Consider the following 20,655-nt stretch of genomic DNA (forward strand, 5'->3'; position numbering starts at 1 on the left):
ACTGTGGCTGAAATTAGACCATTACTAGATGAAAACAGCTTTAATAGAAATTAGTTTTACAAAACAAATCTATATGATAGTACAGGAATTCTAAACTCAGTTTTAGCTTCTGAATTAACTAGAAAATAAAGGCATTCAAGACACAGCTGGATGAGATCCTCAGATCAAATAAGTACCAACTACCAGCCAGGCCACAGGCCTCTCGAATGTAACCTTTCCTAGTGCTCCCTTAAGAACTACTGCATTACTAACACACACTTAACTCACGTTTACACTGAAAAAGTTGAAGCAGGAATCATCACTGATACAAATACTATGACAACTCATATTTCATCACCCTTCTCCCCCAGACTATTGAAAATCAGGGGGGGAGTCTACATTTATCCTACAATTCCATAGTGAACTGAATAATACTACAATTCATTCATCTGTCACACTCAAATACTGGTATATATTCCAAGAGACCAAGAAAGCCCAGAGTCTCAGCTCATTTGATATAAAGTTTATAAATTAGACTAAAATTCCCCACTCTTCAGTGCTGTCAATATACTGTACAAAAAGTTTTCTGTACACTACATAAGAGACCAACAAGCAAGCCTTATAATCATGTGTAAAACACAGAACTTCTACCCCAGATGTAGGAGTTGACATTTAATGTCCTAGCGTACAGTACACATAGAAAAAGACGAATGCTTACTTTGTTACACGGTGCATACAGCAAAATGAGATATGAAACACTAAGAATTTTTTCTTTTCTTATTTTGTAATGCCTTTCTTTTTGACATTCAGAAATCCCAAATGAAAAACAGCAGTACCGTGTTGCATGCGCGCGACAGACATCCGAAAACAGATTAAGTTTTTTTATCAGCACATCTGTTATTTCAGTGTTTAAAGTAAAGGACGTTGTTATTAGGGGGTTCCCGGTTCTTTCCTAGGCTCCTCCCACCACTCAACACGCATTGTCCCAAGCCTTTTTTGGGGTTGGTCTGGAGGAGAGATAGGTACCTATTCAGGACCTCCATGATCTCTGCTGGCAGCAGATCAGAACTGAAAGAGAACAGGTTTGATTAAATTGAAAGGATGGAGGTTGTTAAGCCTGATCGATAACTTTTACCTCAATTAACATGGGGAAATACAAAATCAAAAAACATTTAAACTATGTTTGCTAATGCGTTTGAACCCATGTCTGCTGCTAAATATCTTCTAAGCATGAACTATCCAGCTACTCATTTGAAGCCTGGAGTGTATCTGGCAGATCTTCACTTCATGCCAAACGGCATGTGCCAATCTGAGCTGGCACACCAGATTGGCACAGAGAAACACCGACGATCCAGTTCATCTGCATTCTCCTAGGCTTCACACTTCTGCAGGGAGTGATGCATTCAAACTAGTTTCTGTTTATAGCAGATAGTTTTATCTAAACCAGGGTGACATGCAACACGATCGTTGCAAGAAAGCCACTCACAACAGGTATTTAGATGCACCTATTCTGTTTTTTGAACAATTTCTGTCAATATTCCAAAAATACAACAAATACCAAACTCATTTTGAAGTTCACGCAAAATAAGGGGAGAAATGAAGCTGAAATAAGAGAGAAAGAAGAGACACTTTAGTTTTTCATAGTAGATCATGTAAGCGATCACCTCACCCCAAGATCAAGGACTGATACAAGAAAGGAACGTGAACCAGGAACCACCTGGTAACAAGGCCCTCACCCTAACTACCTCATTTTAATTTAATAAGATAGGTCAACAGAGAAGAAATTCTAATTGACAATATCTAGCCGGTAAAGTACATTACTCAGGAGTGCTCAGGGAGCACTTGTAACCACTACCCATGATCCTCTGGTGTGAAGAACCACAGCCCGACCACTGGTCCACAGTGCTGCACAGATTACCGTGTATTTCTATATACAACATATTTACATATTATGCCCAGTATCTGCTAAAGTAACTGGTGCTTTAACAAACGGATTTACATTTGCAAAACACTGGTATTTGGCAGACATCCTGGGAGGAAACAAAACAGCTTCCATTTATAAAAGCTACATTGAAACAGCCTGTGAAACAACACTCATTTAAAAAAAAAGCTAATAAAAAAGTTCACAAACAAGAATACACAAACTTGTGCAAACCAGAATGCTTTTCTTAAAAAAATTATTGACCAGTCATTTGGACAATTTCTGAGTTCAGATTTACCTGTAGCCAAGATAAAGATAACTGACTACAGTAGAGGCATAGAGTCACTACAAATTAACACTGAAGCCATGGTTAGAATTTATAAACAAGCAAGCCAGATCCTTTTATTTAGTGCTAAACATTATAGAGCCTGGAGCTCCAAAGAGAAATATTTAGTAAAGAGGAAAAGATCAAATAAATAGGGATAACTCCAAGACAAAGCTTCCTTTAAGGCAGTAACAACAACAAGAGAAGGTGTTTGACATCTCCATGACGGGGGGGTATGTTTTTCCACAGCTGTGTGTTTTTAACTTGCCCGGGTGGATCCGAGGGTCAGGTCGCCGTGCAGAGCCAGCGAGCTGCGGTGCTCCGTGGGAGCCAGACGGTGCTCAGTCAGTATAACTGAGTGTTCAGGTGCTGGAGGACGTCCACCACAGAATCACGGAGGGTCTGAGGGGGGGGGGGAAGCCGAGACGGAGAAAATGAGTCATGTTATCTTCAGAGCTCTTCCATAACCCAGGGGTCTGGTGTGAAAGACAATTACAGATGAAGGAAACCTGCTAGCTGCATTCCAGATCTGTAACTAAACTCCACTGTACATGATGAACACTTCAATTACTTAATATTTTATGTAAAAATGAACAGTTTCATGAAGTCACTTTAGGTTCATATTTTCATGTTTTCCAGGTACAAAGTGTAAAGTGTAAAGTTAAAGCTATTATTTCATTAACTGATCACCACATTTTGACTGATGAATATTTGTTTACCTGCGGTGTATTTTGTAGATGGAAAGAAAGTATTTAACAGTGCAAAGCTTTGAATAGACAGAGAGAGGTACTGCACAGTTTACCTTTAGACCGCAAGCCGTAATCAACGAGTAGAGTCGTGCAAGGGCGTCACAAGATACTTTTTATAACGGTGCACCTCGCATGCTCATGCACCCCAAGTCCACACCTGCTCTACGTCACAGAAGTGCGGTCCTGGAGGATGGGCTTAGGGTGCAGTGGGACCCTGCCTTGTGCAGCGGTGTATCGTTGTGTTCCCGGCTCGTCCCCATCAGTCCCCTTACCTGGGGCTTGCAGTGCTCCTCGATCCAGCTGAAGACGCAAGCGGACAGCTCCTGGAAGCTGGACACCGAGATGGAGGCATTGAACGACTGGAAGAGGGAGTCCATGATGCTCTGGAATATGCTGAATTTCACCTGGTCCGACACCTGCTCGTCGCCCTGCTGGGGGTTGTTTTGGTGAGCCTTCACGATCTGCTCATAATTCCTGAGCCGGGAAGACAGAGATCAGCAAAAGACAAGGGGACGAGAACCACGCTCGCCTCCTCTTCAAACGCGCACTGCCAGGCCAATCGCCATTTTCCACCCTGCGAGTTCCCCTCCAGCATCTACAGCACAGACATCAACCGACAGAGCGATGCATTGTCCTCCAACTCCTACCCGCAATGCTGCTCTTGATTTCTAAGCTGTTACTAAAGTCATGAACCACTGAAACACAAGTAAGCATCCGTTCTGTTCCCGGGGACAAGAAAATACTAAATCTGCATTCAGCAAGCACTACCCAAGGAAAAATAAACTAATTACCTTAACTAATTAAATTTAAGGTAAAACTGGTAGAGAAGCAAATGTTACTACTAAGTCTGAAATTATTTTCTAATTGTATCTTGTTTTTCTTTGCATTAGAAGCCCACCCAATATGGATTCATCAAGTGCTCCTTTTAGCCCCGAGAGAAGACTGCATATCCGCAATGAAAGATTGAGGAGGTGCAGAAAGACCCCCTCTGACCTACCCACCATGCGCAGGGGGCCAAGCACTGACTGGAGGGGGGGGGCAAACCTGCAGATACCTGGGAATTTACAGGAGCTGCTACTGTGAGCTGAGAAAAAGCCCCAGTCCAAGACCGCACCCCATCTCTGTTCCCAGTGCTCTGGATGACTTCAATCTGTCGAACAAGCAGGCTTACGATTTCATGATCTTCAGCGCCATCACTTCCTTCCTGAGCGTGGTCACTTCCTCTTCCTGCTTTTTCTTCTCCTTGTGCAGGAATTGGATGTAGTCGATTGCTGTAGAGAGCAGACACAAGCAAGACAGTCACAGGCTGGAGGCAGGAATGGCACTATCATACCTAATCAGTTAAATGCAGTAAGAGAATAAAATCCATCTTCTAGAAAGACTGTGCATTCAATTTGTAAATAAAATGGCTTAAAGCAAGCTCCCAGAGACTGGAAGAGTGCCGTGAGGAAAATTCCCATTTCTTGTGCTTACTCTTCTGCAGCACGGTTGCCTTGCTCATTTTCTGCGATCCTATGGGAAAATCAGACTGTTGCTGGCAAGTCGGGACTATGGACTGCAAATCATCATAGCCTTTCTGTGTGTGAAGAACAGAGGAGAAAAAACAGATCTTTAACAGTGACAAACACATCCGAAACAAAGAGACGACAATCAGAGTACATCATTATTTTTATTTTACTCAGGTTGGTGCTCATCTTAGGTGATGAATGTTTCATGCTGCTGTGCATCGATTAGTTTAGATGTTGATGAATGAAAAGAACTTCACATTGTGACGAATAGGAAATCTTCACACATGTCCATGCGTTTAATTGTTAGACTTAATCGCATCAATATTCTTCAATTATAACATTTTATAATCGCAACTCTTCAGTTATATATGGAAAAGGTCTATTAATTGCATTATTAGAAGTCAGGCCACAACATGCAATTACACAAAAACCAATGCATTTACTCTCCCTCCCAATGAACCACATTCCTGCTAAAAAAAAAATATCTGGAGAAAGGCATAACTGTTTTACACTGCTTGGAATCAGATGTGCTTTACACTTGGCAGACTAATTTGATTCATTCTACTACAATCAAAGAATGCAAAATTTAAATAATGCCTTTCGTAGCCATCCCTGCATCAGATCCCATTCACGAAGCTACTGGGTCTGATTTTACCACCAGTGCTTTTGCAAACCATAACTGGTCCAACTGTGGTTACGGGTGCCATCTGTTATCATTAGCAAACAAGATCTCTCTATCGATCTGGATCAGCACCTGACACCAGGGCCAGTTACCCTGATCATTCCCTGTCCACAGCCTCCACATCATCACATAAGAACTGAGAAGGCTTTTCAACATGTTGCCATTTTCTGCCTCCACTGCACTTTGCACTACCTTGATGGCGTCTCTCCTTTTCTGCTCCGCCTGTGTGTGGGCCTGCCTCCTCCGGTCTTTGTAGGACTCCTTGTAGGAGGCTTCGTGTCTGTAGTCGCTGTCCTCGTCATCTGCAGTTGGAGAACAATCATTGTCTGTCATGCAATCAGCTACAGGGAGAACACAGACGCAGGAAGAGGAATAATGGGATGAGAGCCCTGTCGGTAGGCACACTGCCATCCCACAGGAAAACAAAACACACAGGATAAAATATGACAGCTTTCCAAGGCCAGGTGAAAAAAAACATTACCATGGAGAAATCTATCCAATTATAAAATGCTCTAATTAACAATTAGAACTTTTTAAATTTAATTTAATCGTTTTCATAATTGCACCGTACTTTTCATTCAACTTTAGCTGATAGTCCCTTAAAATGCGCTGTCATCGTCATTGAAATGAGATCCCAGTACCCAGAACACTACATTTCAGCACCAATGTACTTTGTGTTTTGGCAGCTGAAAACCTCCGCAACAATTTTTTTTTAAAAAAAGCAGGTCACAGCTTCCAGAGGTACACGGGCAAACCTTTTCAGCCCAGCTCAGAGAGACTGAGGCCTTTCCTGTGTCAGGACTGAACCAAGAAACCCTGCATTCACCCGTTTCTAACCTCTAAATCCCATTCAGGGTCGTGGGGGAGCCGGAGCCTATCCAAGCACGAGGCAGGATACACCCTGGACGGGCACTGCGAGGCAGCAACGCTAACCACTGCCCCACCACGACACCCGCACCAGGAACCCAATTAACACAATACACCTGGCCGAGTTAGGGCTTTGGATTTTGCCTTCCAGCTTAAATAAAGATGCTTTCTCTGAGAGAACGTGAGGTTTACCTGTGTTTGGGACAGAGGAGGCACTTGTGGAACCAATGCTGTTAGCTCTGGAAACAACACTCCCAATCCTTGCACTGTCCGAAAAGAAAGCTGAAAAAAATAAAATAGGTCACTTCCTTGTGAACACGACTGAGCTGCAGCACGTAGCCCAGTTAAAGGGTGATGGAACTTAAAACTCACTGAAGACACACCCGAAAAACACCTTCCACAACGAAAACAGCAACGCTCCACTGCATATTTCTAAGCATAAGGGTTTGTTTTCAAAATGTCCAACGCTCAGGCACAACTGTCACACATCATGCATCTCAAGATGGATCGTTTTAAAATAGATTTCAGTTGTTTGGGCTAACAGAGAAAGAGACAAAAGAAAAAAAACATACAATTTTGGAACTGTTCGAGTAGGTAGCTACATCAGCATGCGCGGCAAGCCACCCACTCGAACTCGAATGTCAGAAGGCAGGAGGTGTCTTCGGATGCCTTCTGGACACCCGAGGAAGGCTCCACAGCCAAAACTCCACCTCTCTTCTTTTCCTTTCAGCATGGGATAAACCTTTACCGGTTCCAGTTTTGTAACTGTCTGACCAACTTCAAAAATACAAAAGACCTCCAGAAAAGTTCACAGAGCACCCAGTCAGACCCTGCCCCCTCTTCCCTACGGATTCTGCCACCATCCTACCCATTCCTCGGATTCCGTGTCTCCACTGGCTTCCCGAGAGATCTGCGGGCAGGCAGGTTTCTGCTCTGGCACAGAGACGGCAGGGCTCCTGACAACACAACCACCACCAACCTTGAGATGACAGGCAGCAAGAGTACTTACAGGGGTCGAGTCCATTGTCAGCGAAGGTGGGATCCGGCTGCTGCAGAGAAAAAGTGAAAAGGAAACAAAACGAGAGATTTTAATAACCAGCCTGCGTGGGGCAATTTGACCAAGCAGCTGTCTTTTCCATTGACATGCTGTGTCAGCCTCTGCAGAGGAAAATGTAGAGCAGGAGTTTTAGATACATAATGCTGCAGTTCCTTTAGAAAGTATCCACCCCCCTTGGTCTTTTCACAATTGATGTTGCAAACTCAACTATACATTTATATGGGATTTTTCGGCGGCTGATCTACACATATTAATCTACGTCAAAGTAGAAAGGAACATTCTACCTTGTATATACCTCATACATACTTCTTTTTTGAATTTTTAAATAGAAGTATCTGTAAGGATTACAAAACTGCTGAAAAAATAAAGAGTTAAGCAAAAATTGGTTTCTAATCTCATCCACACCGAGAGAAAAAAATCACTACCTCTTCTGTCATCTCCACGGGTGATATGTTCAGCTGTGCTTGGTGTTTCACAATCAGAAACAGAATGCTTTTTAATCATTTAAAAAATTGTCATTTCATTTTCGCTATTGCTAGAAGACACCGAATAGACCTCAATTATATTTTCTCTCGTTATTTTCTTGTATTTTTAATGCAAATTATATACGGTACCATACAGAAATATTGTTTCTCAAAACTATTCATGAAGCATAAGTTCCCAAATACTGAGCTGTGCTCCCAGTAAATGACTACAACGTCGAGATATCAGTTAAACCACAAAGTAATGATAAAAAAAGACTAGAATAATTCATTCATCTTGAAAAATGAAGGGTGAACCTTACAAACGCCGTTTAAGACAGCGGCCGATTTGTAAACCTAGAAAATAACATCTTTAATTTTGCATCCCAGATATTGTTACTTTATACTTAATATTTTTCTTAAACAAAAGGATTTTCCGGCACCATCAATCGCCAGGGCGAAACCAGAAAGCGGAATTGTGCCACAACCCCAGTATCCCAGAATCCTACGACCCCATGCAAATGAGCTCATGCCAACAGCCAATTGAAACGCAAGGAAGTAGCCAAGGGCGGGGCGTGTTTACTCCCACCAATGTTTTCTTTAAACTTTTACAATGCTATTAAACTTCAATGCAATATTTGTGTGGGATATCCCCGCGTAGCATATTACACCTTTAGGGATTAGCTTGAATTGTGCGCTATATACATACCTCGCAATTCGAACCTATTTTTTTTTATATTCACTTTATGTCTACTGATCATCACTTAGCCACTGTTGGCTGGTCTTGTTCTATTTATAGATCGGAAACTGAATGTTTAATTTCCAGTGACAAAGGGTAATCGCTCGGACAAACCAGTATTTATATTAAGTGAAAAATAGGGAAATGCAGCAGAGTACCTTCAAACCTCCGTGTGTGCCCATGGATACTGAACACGTCTACTGTACTGGTATCAGGAGATTGTGCGTGTAAACAACCTCACTACTACAATTCCAAATTCGGGACATAAACTCAACTCGACCCAAAGTCACACACTATGAACTATACCCTCTAAAACGGGAAACAGCAAAAGACAATTATAACAGGTAGCTTTTCATAGTGGTGAAAAATCCTTCTGTATTTTTCTTAACATGCGGCCATTGCCTAAGAGAGATTCGAGTCGCGTTTAGGTTTCAAAAGCGTGCATTTTTAAGATCGCCCATTAAAGGAAACCAGCTGGCTTCTTCTCCAAAAGCCTATAGCTTCCGGCGTCGCAAACAAAAAGAAAACATCTATTTTTTTTTTTCCCGTTTGTGTCCCATTTGCTCCGGACAACAACGTCTACTTAGCAAATCATTATTATTGATCCCTAGTCCTTAACGTACAGTGCATCGATCCAAGTAACTTCTGCACAGGTTTAACATCAGTGGCGCGTTTAGAATAAGGACTGCGGACTGAGTTCTTCTAGAAAGTGCTCCGAAAAATTAATACAAGTAGAACATGCATGCATTAAAGATGAATACGTAAGAAACCAGAAGACGTCAAAAACGAAAGTTATGTTTCATAACAATAACAAGTAGCGTAACGGAGAAAAAAAAACCCTTGATCGTATTTTTTTCCCCGGCCAGGGCGGTGTCTGAACGCTACAGACAGCGCTACGTTAGCTGTCGCTGCCTTTCTAGACGTGGCGGGGGGAAATCTTCAAAATATTCTTGTGTTGCTTTCACGTGTATCGAGGAAGAAATTGTTTCGCTTACTTTGCTCCACGGGTCCTCCGGTGAAGTACTGGGCTCCGTCATCTTGGAAACCACGCCGGAGCATCACGGGAAGGAGAACAAGGTCGCCCTCTAGTGGGCGAGTGTCGTAATGAACAAGTAAGAGGTTGATTCCCTGCTGGAAAGAGAAGGAAACGCAACGTTTCGGCTGTGGGGCCACACCCGAAGAATAATTATAATAATTAATAATAATTGCTTACACTTATATAGTGCTTTTCTGGACACTCCACTCAAAGCGTTATACAGGTAATGGGGATCCCCTCCACCACCACCAGTGTGCAGCCCCGACTGGATGATGCGACGGCAGCCATAGTGCGCCAGTACACTCCCCACACACCAGCTCTCAGTGGGGAGGAGAGCAGAGTGATGAAGCCAGTTCATAGATTGGCTCCGCAGCCGAAACGTTGTTTTTCCTTACTTCTCTTCTCCGCAGGGAATAAACCTTTACTTTTTCCTTTGCAGCCTACACATGCTAATGCATGTGACGAAGTACATGTGTAGTAATGGATATTCTGTCCTGGGAATGGACTTTTAAGAAAAATACCCTATATATATATATATTTTTTTTTAAAAACTAAACGAAAAATTAATTAGGCGCGTTTTTAATTTTTCAAGTCTACTTGTGTGAGTGAGGTTTGAGTTTTGTTTCTGCAGTGTCTACCTTTCACCAGAAGAGAGCAGCAGAACTTTCCTATGGTAAAAGTCGAGGCAATAAGACTAACAATAAGACACTGACTCTTAAGTAATAATAATTAATTAATAATAATAGATCGCCCACCCCCCTCCCACATTCCTGTATCGGAGATGTTGTGCTGAGACCTGTGGACAGTAAGCTTTTCTGGGTAATGGAGACCACAATGTTTCTCAACAGTACACTGATGCTTTCTCCTTTAAATATGAATGATGCTATCAACAGGCTATGAAAATTAAGTTCAACCCAACCACCAAAAAAGTGGGGGTCTCCCAACCAGGCTCATTAAAGTTTCTCAAGTTTGTCTGGCTTTCAGGGAATTCACAACGATCTTCTCGGCTTTTTCCCTCCTCCCAGTGCCTCAGGACAGGCACGTGAAATATGTGCATGTGTTGGGCTGCTGGCTACTCCAAGCACACTTCTCCATCTCTGTATCTGTTGGTAGGGATGTTTCTTGGTGCCGTGAGAGATAATAGCTACTAATCAAGATGAATACACTGAGGTCAGGAGCCAGCGGAAATCAGACCAGACCTGCTGCTTGAAAGAGCATCGAAACCGCTGCTTCTGAAGGCAGGGGTTGATGTAAGATAAGACATTTTTCCAGACTGCTCCCAGTTTAGATAAGAACCTCCATGAAAATGACTTCCGTTCTCCATGTCGCCTGTACAGGGAATTCCTAAAGTATCACAGAACTGCACAGGCGAACACTTTCTAATGGCGATACTTCAAACACAGTAAATAACACATATTGTAAGAAGACTTTCAACAGGAATGGCAAAATGCTGCTTGGACAAAATTAAAATTACATTTTTGCATAAAAGAGAAAAAGAGCACCACTGAATTTCATGTACTCCTGGTCAATTCAATCACATTTCAGGATCCACCCAACAAAAGTCAGTTCTAACATCGTCTTAAATAAATTTTCTCTATGAAGTGATAAGGGTTGATAGGCTTAATATTATTAAATTGAATAAGACATTATTTTTGCTGACATTCCCTACCAGTCTAAAATTATTTTGGGGACTTGGTTCTTAAAGACATCTGGTTGGGAAAAAACGAGACATCTGGACATGCTTCTCCAACATACATACATACATACATACATACATACAGCTATTCATCACTGGACACTCATCCCGGCGTCAGACAGCTCAAGAGAACCTGGGCTGAGAAATGCCAACACTATCCCAGCAGCACCTGAGCTTGCGCCGCTGCTGGGAGTGTCTCCATCACAGTTGGCACATGGGACAAGACACAGGCTCATACCCACAAAGTCAGGCTAAATATAATTCACCCTGATCTCTAATCTACCACCGCACTGCCTGCGCCACTCAACAGTTTTAACACATCATTGCTTTTGAAACCTGACACCCACTGCTTAAAGACAGCTTATACTTATCACTACCCTATACTACGCTATACTTATGCTCTTTTTGGAAGGACTACAAAGTTAAAGCGCAGCTCTGTTACCATTTTAAATTGAGTGTGGATTATATCAAAGGCTATCTGGATTGCAGTGTTTAGAAAAGAGAGGGAGATATGTTCTCTTGAGAAGCGGTCAGAGTTTCCTTTCCCAGGACACTCTAACTCTCCCCCGCGCTACAAAAAAATGCAATATTTTCAAGTCCAATGTTCATCGTCTTTACAGAAGACCCAGATCATTGACACATTCTTCTAATTGTCTGTACAACTGAGATTTTCAGACCAGTGGCTTCTCCCTTTCAATGTTATGGTATCACAGCAGGCCTCCTGTTAATAGAAGCACCACCGACAGATAGTGGACCAATAGAAATGCTAGCTGCAGTGTAAGCAGTAATTGCTTACTGCTGTTACTGTCTCACCTCTGAGTCCCTGCTCTCTACAGCCCATAGGGGTGCTCCAGGCCCACTGCGCAAAAGAGCTGTGTCAGGAGACCTGGGAGAAGACATCACTAATCACAGTCTCACTTTCAGTCCTGAGACCTCCCCAGCATCGAGCACCAATTTACAGTAGCAACATCAAGGCCGTTCCCGGATTTTATTGGGAGTACCTGGATTACTCATGGCAAACTCAAAAGGGAGCATGAGGAAGAACATGCACACTTCACACAGACAGGTGCATAAAGTCAGAATCGAACCCTGGAGATGTACATCTACTGTCACATCAACCACCAAGCCACTCTGCTGGCCATGACTGGTTATGTACAGTACAGGATGATAATGATGACGCATGCCCTGTTAACACGGATAACATCTGGACAGTGTTTTTGCAATCTCCCATGTTATTAACATGCTTATACCAGGGGCTTTTCTTTGCTCTGACATAGATGTACATTCCTTACAATACATTTCTATTATTTACGGCATTTTAGCATGATTTATTGTTACTGCACCTCACTCTGCCCTTACCACAGAGTGCCACAGTCATTTTATATAGGAGAGTGTGTCTCGGGTGTGACTGCAGTTCCCCTGGCAGGACTCTTGCTTCGGGATAGATTTCTGTTATCTGAGCCCCCAGAAGCATGTGAGAGCTGGGAGACTCGCTGTATCGTCCCAGGCAGATCAGTAACGCTCGTGCCCTGCACCATGTGTATAAATAGAGCTTCAGGGGGTATCAGTGCTGGAGCACAGCAATGGTCACCAGCAGCAAATGGGGCATTAATCCAACTGGTTAATCTGGAAGGGTTCGTGTGAGGGCAGGCAGGACAGCCAGTTTTGGTCTATGAAATATTTCCTAAATCTGTGATCATCGAGATTATAAGATAAACTTCTGGTAACTGCCGGGTCATCCTGCAGTGGTTTTCAGGTGTGAAATATCAGGATTCAGCTAGGAAGAGTCTGTAAAATTAAGATCAGCTAGAAGCAGGCTGAAGTCCAAGTGACAAAAGTGCTTTGGTTTTCTGACATATTTCACAAGACACACAGACATTGGGAATGTGTTGCATTTAATTTGCTTACTTGTCCATTTATTTGTTTCATGATGAATTACAGTCCTAGTGTCCTGTTGCCAATCATGCTAGTGCTAAAAATGACCAGTGTTCAAGTCTTTTGTACCAGCTAGCTTTGCCAGCTTTCCCACAGGCTCTGCAAGTCTTGCTCAGTGATGTGATGGGTAGTGGTGATTCTTGAATGATGTTAGGATTCATGTATTTCATGTATTTCTGAATAAATTATCACATTTTTGGTCATAAACCTGAAGGTATAACAATAATGGTTAAATCACAGGATTATTATGATTATTAATGTTTTTTTCTATTTAAACTATGATGATCATTACTGGTATTAGCACTGATTGCAGTAGTGATAACTGATTTCAATGCTTCGTTTCCTGTGATTAAATAATAAAGTTTTGATGTAAGTCTATGTAATGGGGATCTCTGTTCTCTAAGCTGCTAGCATGTCTGTTTTAATCATATCATAAGGCCGTGCTGTAAATACGTCCTGTGATCTATGATAGCCCTCACTGGGGCATGTGGCACATGGGTTTGCACCTGGTTGACAGGGAATCTCTGAGATAGGGAGGGAGCAGTCCAAAGTCTTCAGACACGTCACCATCAGCTCCGGCTGGGGCTGGAAACGGCTGCTGTTGCTGCCGAGCGGCAGGGGCTTTGCATAATCAAGGGCTTCTTGGGTTTCTTTTCAGCCAGTAGCTCATGTGATGAAATGCAGTTCGCCCCTGCGTGGAGCTTCCAGAGTTCTAGACTGTGCAGGCTTCTCTTAAGATTGATCAGCACTCCCATGGTATAATACGTGTTTAAACAAATCAGATGACTATACTTTACTGGGGTGTTATGTCATTTTGCATTTTATAATAATTCTTTACATTTATATAGTGTTTTTCTGGACACTCCACTCAAAGAGCTGGTTTACAGGTAATGGGGACTCCCCTCTACCACCACCACCAGTGTGTAGCCCCACCTGGATGATGCAACAGCAGGCCAAATTCACCAGTACGCTCCCCACACACCACCTCTACATTCCATTCAAAGGATGGCACCTATTTTTTTTACGGTATAGTGTCCCCATCACAATGCTGGGGCATTAGGACCCATACAGACTGCAGGGTGAGTGCCCCCTACTGGCCCCACTAACACCTCTCCCAGCAGAAACCTTAGTTGTTCCCAGAAGGTCTCCCATCCAGGCTCACACCTGCTGAGCTTCAGTGGGCTGCCAGTTGTGAGTTGCAAGATGTTATAGCTGCTGACGTTTAAGGGGTTATGGACATTCTGTACTTGCAGAGAACTCCTCCCTGCCTTGGAAAGTAGCTGGACACAAATGGACACAAAAATTAGATAAGGACAAAATCAAGTTCTATACTTGTAAGAGCATTAGACAGTAGTTTAAGTAGGGGGCTGCGTCAGCATGCGTAGGCTGCAAAGGAACAAGTAAAGGTTTATTCCATGCTGAAAAGAGACTCAATGTTTCGGCTCTGGAGTCTTCTTCACATCCAAATAAGGCTCCAAAGCTGAAACTTTGTGTTTCTTTTCTTCTCTTTTCAGCATGGAATAAACCTTTACTTGTTCCAGATCATCAGACATAACATCCAAAATAGGAATGTCCCGACAAAACTGGGATCAAGGTTTTGACCTCAAAGAAACCAGAGCACTTACAAAAAAAAGTGCATTTTGTCTGGGGAATGAGATTTTATTTCAAAATATCTCAGAATGATTTGAACAATACATGTTTCCAATATAATAAAGATGTTGCTGTTGGTACGAGTTGCTGCTAATTCAGCATCTCCTGATGATCTCAGATAATACTGTATGTGGTATCAGAGTTAGTGAACAGTGGTGTCTGAGACACTGGAATTCCCAATCTACTCACTGGGTTTTAATGGAATGTTTGTTCAACACGAAAAAATGGACAACTATGGTTTTAACTGTAGTAAACCAACAACAGCAAAAAAAAGTAATGCACTTAAAAAGCATATATTTCATTTTATTTGAATAAACATCTCAAAATAAAAAAATGGAGATATACATTTTTAGCAACTGAAAAAAAAACATCCCACTTGTATTGCACATTGCAAACACATACAGACAGATTTTTAGCCAGGCTTTAAAAATCATTCATATAAATAAGATAAAAAAACAGGGTGTCTCTGGTTTTCATCATAAAACCATTTTTAAGAAATCATATATACATATGTATACGTTTTGAATAATAAATTAAACACCTAAAGAAATAAATAAGTAGCACATTAGATAATTGGAAAATGAGGTCTGTGACAGGTTATGCAGTAGATGTCCAACAGAAAAAGTGGACAAATTGAAACTGAAGACCGGATCTTCAGCACAGTGTGTTTCTGGGAAGGTCGGCAGGGGGCAGTCCTGCTGGAGGGGGTCAGAGGTCACACCGACATCCGTCTCAAGCCCTCCTTCTCCTCCTTGTCCCGAACTGCGACCTGAGGGCCGTACAGTTTGGCGGCCTGGCCCTCGAAGGCGCTGACCATCTGCTTCACCACGTCCTCAAAAAACACAGTGGCCAGCTGGGAATGCAGCAGCGACTTGAACTCAAACAACACCTTGAAGTGAAGAGAGGGGAGAAACAAAAAAGAAGAAGCTCATCGGTTATACATGCCATCCATCCATTTTCTAACCTCTTTATCCAACACAGGGTCAAAACCTATCCCAGCAAGCAACGGGCGCAAGGCAGAATACACCCTGGACAGGACACAAGTCCATTGCAGGGCACATACAGGCACACACGCTCACACCAGGGCTATTTAACCTAACAGTATGTCTTTGGACTGTGGGGAGAAACTCCCACAAATACAGTAAGAACATACAAACTCCACACAGACAGCACCCCAGGTCTGGAACTGAACCCAGGGCCCCAGCGCTTCGAGGCAGCAATGCCAACCACCATGCTACTATATTAGAGCTTGAGCACTTACAGAAAACTCCACATTGCAGGTGTCTGGTTGACTGGAGGCACCTGGGAAAAATCGCCACACTGTCTCCAGGTGACTGAAGAGAGAGCCGTCTGTGCACACGGCCTGCAACACAAACACGGCCCTATCACTGCTGGCTGCAAGCAGGGGGGCACAATGTTCACACCATTCACAGTCAAACTCCCAGGAAATACTGGCGCAGAAAAGGGCTTTAATTGCATACCCCAGGCAAGCTCTGTCAGCCTGTTTAACTAATGGCGCTATTTAAGTGCACCAAATGGTTGTTATGCAACAGGAATAATGGTTACAGAGAGTCAAGGCTCTCTGCAATCTCATCTACTACTGTTAGCTTTACATTTAGCAGGAAATGAGTTCTGATTCAACCTTTCCCATATGTATGTCTTTGATTTTGTGCGCTTTCTTTTGTGCAAACTCTTCCGAGGGCAATTTCCTGCCAATTACTACAGCCTTTCGTAGGGCAGTTTTCAGGGGAAAAAGCTGGCAGCACTGTACAGTTTTAAAAAACTGTCTTTTGGATGTTGTCGGGCGAGAGTTTTTTAGAGAGGGAGTGGAAGCTCACCCTGATTTGATGGTTGGGAACGAACATGACTTCAGAGGTGTATCTCTCCATCAGTGGGGGGAAGCCGATCTCCAATTGCGCTCTTAGGCTTCCATTGTGCCTATTAATGACCTTTGAACTCTTGCACCAGGGCACAAACTGCTGGTACTGGTCCACGCGGGCCACCAGATTGTACATCTGCTCGGGGGTATATCTGCACAAAGCAAGGGAAAATCAGAGGGCACCTTAGCTTGGACATGCTTCACAGTTACACAAAAAGCCGATTGAACAATTTCCCACTAAGCCTTTCCTTTGCACTACAAATACCACAAAATATGGTTTTGCTAAGAAACACAACTCCGCTGCAAATAATAACATTAGTTGCAAGCACATGGCTTCTATTCTGAGCCTCACTTGGAGCAGACCCAAACATAACAAGCACTCTCATGGACACTGAGCAATTTTGTTCAACAAGCAAAGATTTTAACCTCTGGGGACTTCCAGCAGAACAGAACAACCTCAGATAAAGAGGATGCAGGGGTCATATCATTCCAAGAAACTAGCCGATTTTAAGAACAACACTCTGCCATGGACAGCCTGTTTCATATGGCCAGGGGAGAGGAACTTAACATGAACCTTCACTTCCTTTCATGTGAAAAAATACCAACAAAGAACCAAAAACAAATCTGAATGTTTCTTCTGCCAGCAACCGGCAATCACACAAAATAAAAAGTTTTGCTTCGGCACACAAGGACACACTTCCTCAAGGAGAACACAGATAACTCCTGGGCTTTGATCTCCAGAAGAACTGAGAGCCCAAGGAAGCGTTTGCCCTTCGCTTCCTGCCCACTGATGCAAACTGATGTCTCCTGGGCTTGGACACCCTGTCCCTGAAGCTGGAGCTACTGTGCTCTCTGCCAGCCCTGCTCACATGTTTTCTATATAGAGCTCTTCCGGCTTCTTTGCATAGTTCAGGAGGACCTACCGCAGCAGCCGGGACTCGGAGTACTCTATCCGGCGGGCCAACAGGGGAGCGGCCAGGTTCAGGAAGGTCCTGCAGGGTGGGCTACCCGCCACGCCCCCCGAGGGGAGGGGCAGCTTAGCATGGCAGCTGGCCAGGATGCCACAGGAGCCCAGGTGCCTGTGGAAGGATGGAAAGGAATTGCAATGTCAGGACACGGTGCGAGGGCTTATTCCAGGGGAATGGAGAATTCAAGTGCAGCGTCACCAATGCCAACAGCATCACCAGGTTTCGGCAGCTGTATCAGATGGGTCTACGGAGTGAACACACTGCCCAGCTCCTCCATCAATACCTCCACGTGCACCAGCTGTCTGAATCCCAATCCCACACTTTGTTCCCCGCTGTTTCTAAGCAGAGCTGTGGGATTACCGCACCAGCTATCAGGAGTCCCTCACTGTTCAATAATTAAAGAGGTGGTGCTACAGCATAGCCAGCAAGGGTACTGAAGCACCCTGGAGTGGAGACCCAGCCTGGCTCAGCCGAATATGGTTACTTTCCAACAGCAGCGATTACTGTGGCAGCTGAGCAGTGTTTCAAGTCTACCTTGAGATGATGATGGACGAGAATCACTAGTGTCCTGTCCAGAGGGACAGCAGATAGGCGCTCTCAGTCCCACCTGCTGCCTTGTGCTTTCAGAATAGCCAACTGACTAACATGAGCAGCAAACCAACAATGGACGGAGGCAGAAATAATTTTGGTTAATGAATAATATTCACTGAAAAAGATAAGACAATTTCCAAAGAAACATGACAGGATATTTATCGTTGACTGTCCTTTGTTGGCTTCTAATATAATTTATTATTGTTACTAAAACAGTCATTGTTGACCCTACATCTTCCAACATCTTGCTGAGAAAAAAAGACACATGGTTTAATCAGCACAGTTATCACCTGTCCCTACCTACCCCTTCCACTCCATTCTTATCTGAGGTTCAAGCAAGAGCTGGTCGTGAAATTTCAAAACTCCAGAGTGTCACAATCTCACGACACACGTTGGGACCTTCCACGTTAAGCGGGCAGAAAAATATTCAAGCCTCACATCTCATACGTGTAACAATTACAATAACACAAATTCTCTGTTATATTAATTGTAGGCTATTTACTGGGGGGTGCGGGTGTCTAACAATTGCACGAATCGTTTCGATCTACTGTATCTCAGTAGTAAATTCTGATTCCAAACGACGTTAACTCCTCCTATAAAGTAACAGGAGTCTCTGCACTTCCTCTGAGACGCCACATTATTAAAGAATATGGAAACTGCTTCAAATTAAACCCTCTCAAATTCGATTTAACTTCTGAAAACCTGCCAGTGTAATGCGCCATTACACGATACTTTAATTTTTCAAAAATGAAAACTCTAATTTAAATTGGGTAAGAGATATGTGAGCATCCAGGGTACAGAACAATATCAGACTTGGTTTCCAAAATGTGCTTTCAAAATTAAAGCGCTTAGAATAGAGAACCCCCTTTCTAATTTGCCTTAAGGCAGTAACCTTGGTCTTCACAGGGAAAATCCCCGAACCGGGGCCCCACCGAGTCTTGTGACAGACATTCCGGTGCTAAAAAGCAGGAAGAAACGCCTTTTACTATATTTTTATGAATCGTTATTTTTTCCTAGGTTACCTCTGGATTTATATATTACGGGTTTGTTCTTATCGCATTCTGCTGTTGGCAGCACCATTTCACACCTGTACCGTGGCCGGAGAGTGTCGGTCAAAGTAAAATACCGTCCGATTAACGGGGACTTGAGAACACAGAATAACCTTAACGATAGCTCGGAGCAGCGCCTATTCATTCGGACACGTTTAACAAAGGAGAAACGTGTTTTCCCACAGTTATCGATACTTTCCCATCCTAATGCCATGCTGATAAATACATTTAATAATAAATTTCCTCATTGTTTAAGGGTAAAGAAGAACACACACTAATTTTTCCCCCAGGTTTTCTTGCATAGCCTTCTTGTGACCCCTCAGCAACTGGATGGGAACTATACCCTCTATACCCTCCTTTAATGTATCACAGATAAGCGTTTACTGGAACAAGCTACAAAAACACTATCGCTTATTCCGTTTCCTCTGTGCAGGAAACTGCACTGCTTTTCTGCTTATCCAAACACCGCCTATACGACATGACCTAATATCAATTTACAAGATTTGCCGGCTGCCCTTATATCCTGCAGATCATGCAATAATTGCACGGTTTGTCCAAGTTCAATGAGCTTCAGTGGTCAGACCGATGAGCAGGTGTTGCGAAAGCAATGACAGCTTTCGAAAAGTTCATTTTTTGTCATATTCACAAACACGTAATACAGTAATATTTTGGTCCATCATTGAGACCTACTGAATCCTATCCGCAAGTTAAAAGCACCTATGAAATTCAAAGTCCCTACCTGATGTTATTCCTGGCTGGGTTTCTTTTAAGCACTGTGGAAGAAGGTGCCTCCAATAATTCCACCAGGGCTTTCAGCAAAAGAGGTGCAGCTTTGCTCGGCATATTTCTAAACGGCAGTAAAACTTCCAGCTTCTTGCTCCTTCTGTACCTGCAGCTTGAAGTCCGCTCAAGTCCGGCGTATTCCCATATATGGGAAGTGACTCGTGGAGTGTGATGACGTCAAACGGAGAAGGCAGTCCTCTTTGATCCAGAGTGGATGACGTCGCCGTTTCCACAAACTACCTGTACAGCAAACTCTGGTCGATAATCTAAGGACTAGCTAATTTAGTAAACAATTCTTCACGACTGCAACCCAAGATCCATGACCGCGTGCAAAATATAGGCATTTAATTGCAAACTCTTTACACTTTTACACAATGAGCAATGGTTACTACCGTTTTAAATATTAATTTTCACAATTCATTAGAAGGACTCAATCAATTAGGTTCATAATTTTACTTCCCCAATCCCATACTGGAAGGAGGACTGTCGATATATTTATCCGACACGAACAAAAAACATCCGAAAATCAGATCGACATCTCTGCATGGGTATTTACATGTTGGGATGAAAAACGATTTAAAAACAAAGGACAAGTAGCAGGGCGGAAACCTAGTGACTCATTTAGACAAAATTACTAAAACAGAGGACAGGATATATACATTAATTGAAATAATAAATAATACCCTATTGCACTTTTATACACTGTATAGAATTAAATTAATCAGATAGCCTTTTTGGCAAAGTTACAGATAGCACATGTCTGATCTTTGCCAGCCTTGG

General features: G+C 43.0%; 2 protein-coding genes across 4 annotated transcripts; both read right to left on the reverse strand.

Moving 5' to 3' along the window:
• Window positions 1-26: 26 nt before the first annotated feature.
• On the reverse strand, window positions 27-9,398 carry mlx (MAX dimerization protein MLX). Of its 2 annotated transcripts, none has more exons than XM_088906544.1 (8): window positions 9,284-9,398; window positions 7,041-7,080; window positions 6,224-6,313; window positions 5,357-5,466; window positions 4,448-4,550; window positions 4,146-4,245; window positions 3,247-3,448; window positions 27-2,627 (listed from the first exon to the last, which is right to left on the reverse strand). In XM_088906544.1, exons 1-8 carry the CDS (start codon window positions 9,323-9,325, stop codon window positions 2,571-2,573), a joined length of 744 nt encoding a protein of 247 aa, XP_088762670.1. In that variant the 5' UTR covers window positions 9,326-9,398; the 3' UTR covers window positions 27-2,570. The 2 variants fall into 2 exon arrangements, with proteins under 2 accessions (XP_088762670.1, XP_088762669.1); XM_088906543.1 differs by having other exon boundaries at window positions 5,357-5,505.
• Window positions 9,399-14,911: 5,513 nt separating this feature from the next.
• Window positions 14,912-19,976, reverse strand: LOC148814661 (coenzyme Q-binding protein COQ10 homolog, mitochondrial). Of its 2 annotated transcripts, XM_088906336.1 has the most exons (5): window positions 19,832-19,976; window positions 17,408-17,563; window positions 16,444-16,636; window positions 15,867-15,968; window positions 14,912-15,494 (listed from the first exon to the last, which is right to left on the reverse strand). In XM_088906336.1, the coding sequence occupies exons 1-5, from the start codon at window positions 19,933-19,935 to the stop codon at window positions 15,321-15,323; spliced, it is 729 nt and encodes a 242-aa protein (XP_088762462.1). In that variant the 5' UTR covers window positions 19,936-19,976; the 3' UTR covers window positions 14,912-15,320. The 2 variants fall into 2 exon arrangements, with proteins under 2 accessions (XP_088762462.1, XP_088762463.1); XM_088906337.1 differs by lacking the exon at window positions 15,867-15,968.
• Window positions 19,977-20,655: the final 679 nt, after the last annotated feature.

The sequence above is a fragment of the Atractosteus spatula genome, chromosome 26, assembly GCF_055471065.1.
Source record: "Atractosteus spatula isolate fAtrSpa1 chromosome 26, fAtrSpa1.hap1, whole genome shotgun sequence".
Taxonomy (NCBI): Eukaryota; Metazoa; Chordata; class Actinopteri; order Semionotiformes; family Lepisosteidae; genus Atractosteus; species Atractosteus spatula.

What these genes read in the sequence shown, in the direction of transcription:
- mlx (XM_088906543.1), bottom strand. Translation starts at nt 9,325, where the DNA reads ATGACGGAGCCCAGTACTTCACCGGAGGACCCGTGGAGCAAA. An exon ending in TGACAATGGACTCGACCCCT is followed by an intron (nt 6,314 to 7,040) that starts GTAAGTACTCTT and finishes TATTTTTTTCAG; the next exon opens with CTTTCTTTTCGGACAGTGCA. An exon ending in GGCAACCGTGCTGCAGAAGA is followed by an intron (nt 4,246 to 4,447) that starts GTAAGCACAAGA and finishes TGCTCTCTACAG; the next exon opens with CAATCGACTACATCCAATTC.
- LOC148814661 (XM_088906336.1), bottom strand. Translation starts at nt 19,935, where the DNA reads ATGCCGAGCAAAGCTGCACCTCTTTTGCTGAAAGCCCTGGTGGAATTA. An exon ending in TTCCCAACCATCAAATCAGG is followed by an intron (nt 15,969 to 16,443) that starts GTGAGCTTCCAC and finishes TTTGTGTTGCAG; the next exon opens with GCCGTGTGCACAGACGGCTC. An exon ending in CCTGCAATGTGGAGTTTTCT is followed by an intron (nt 15,495 to 15,866) that starts GTAAGTGCTCAA and finishes CTTCACTTCAAG; the next exon opens with GTGTTGTTTGAGTTCAAGTC.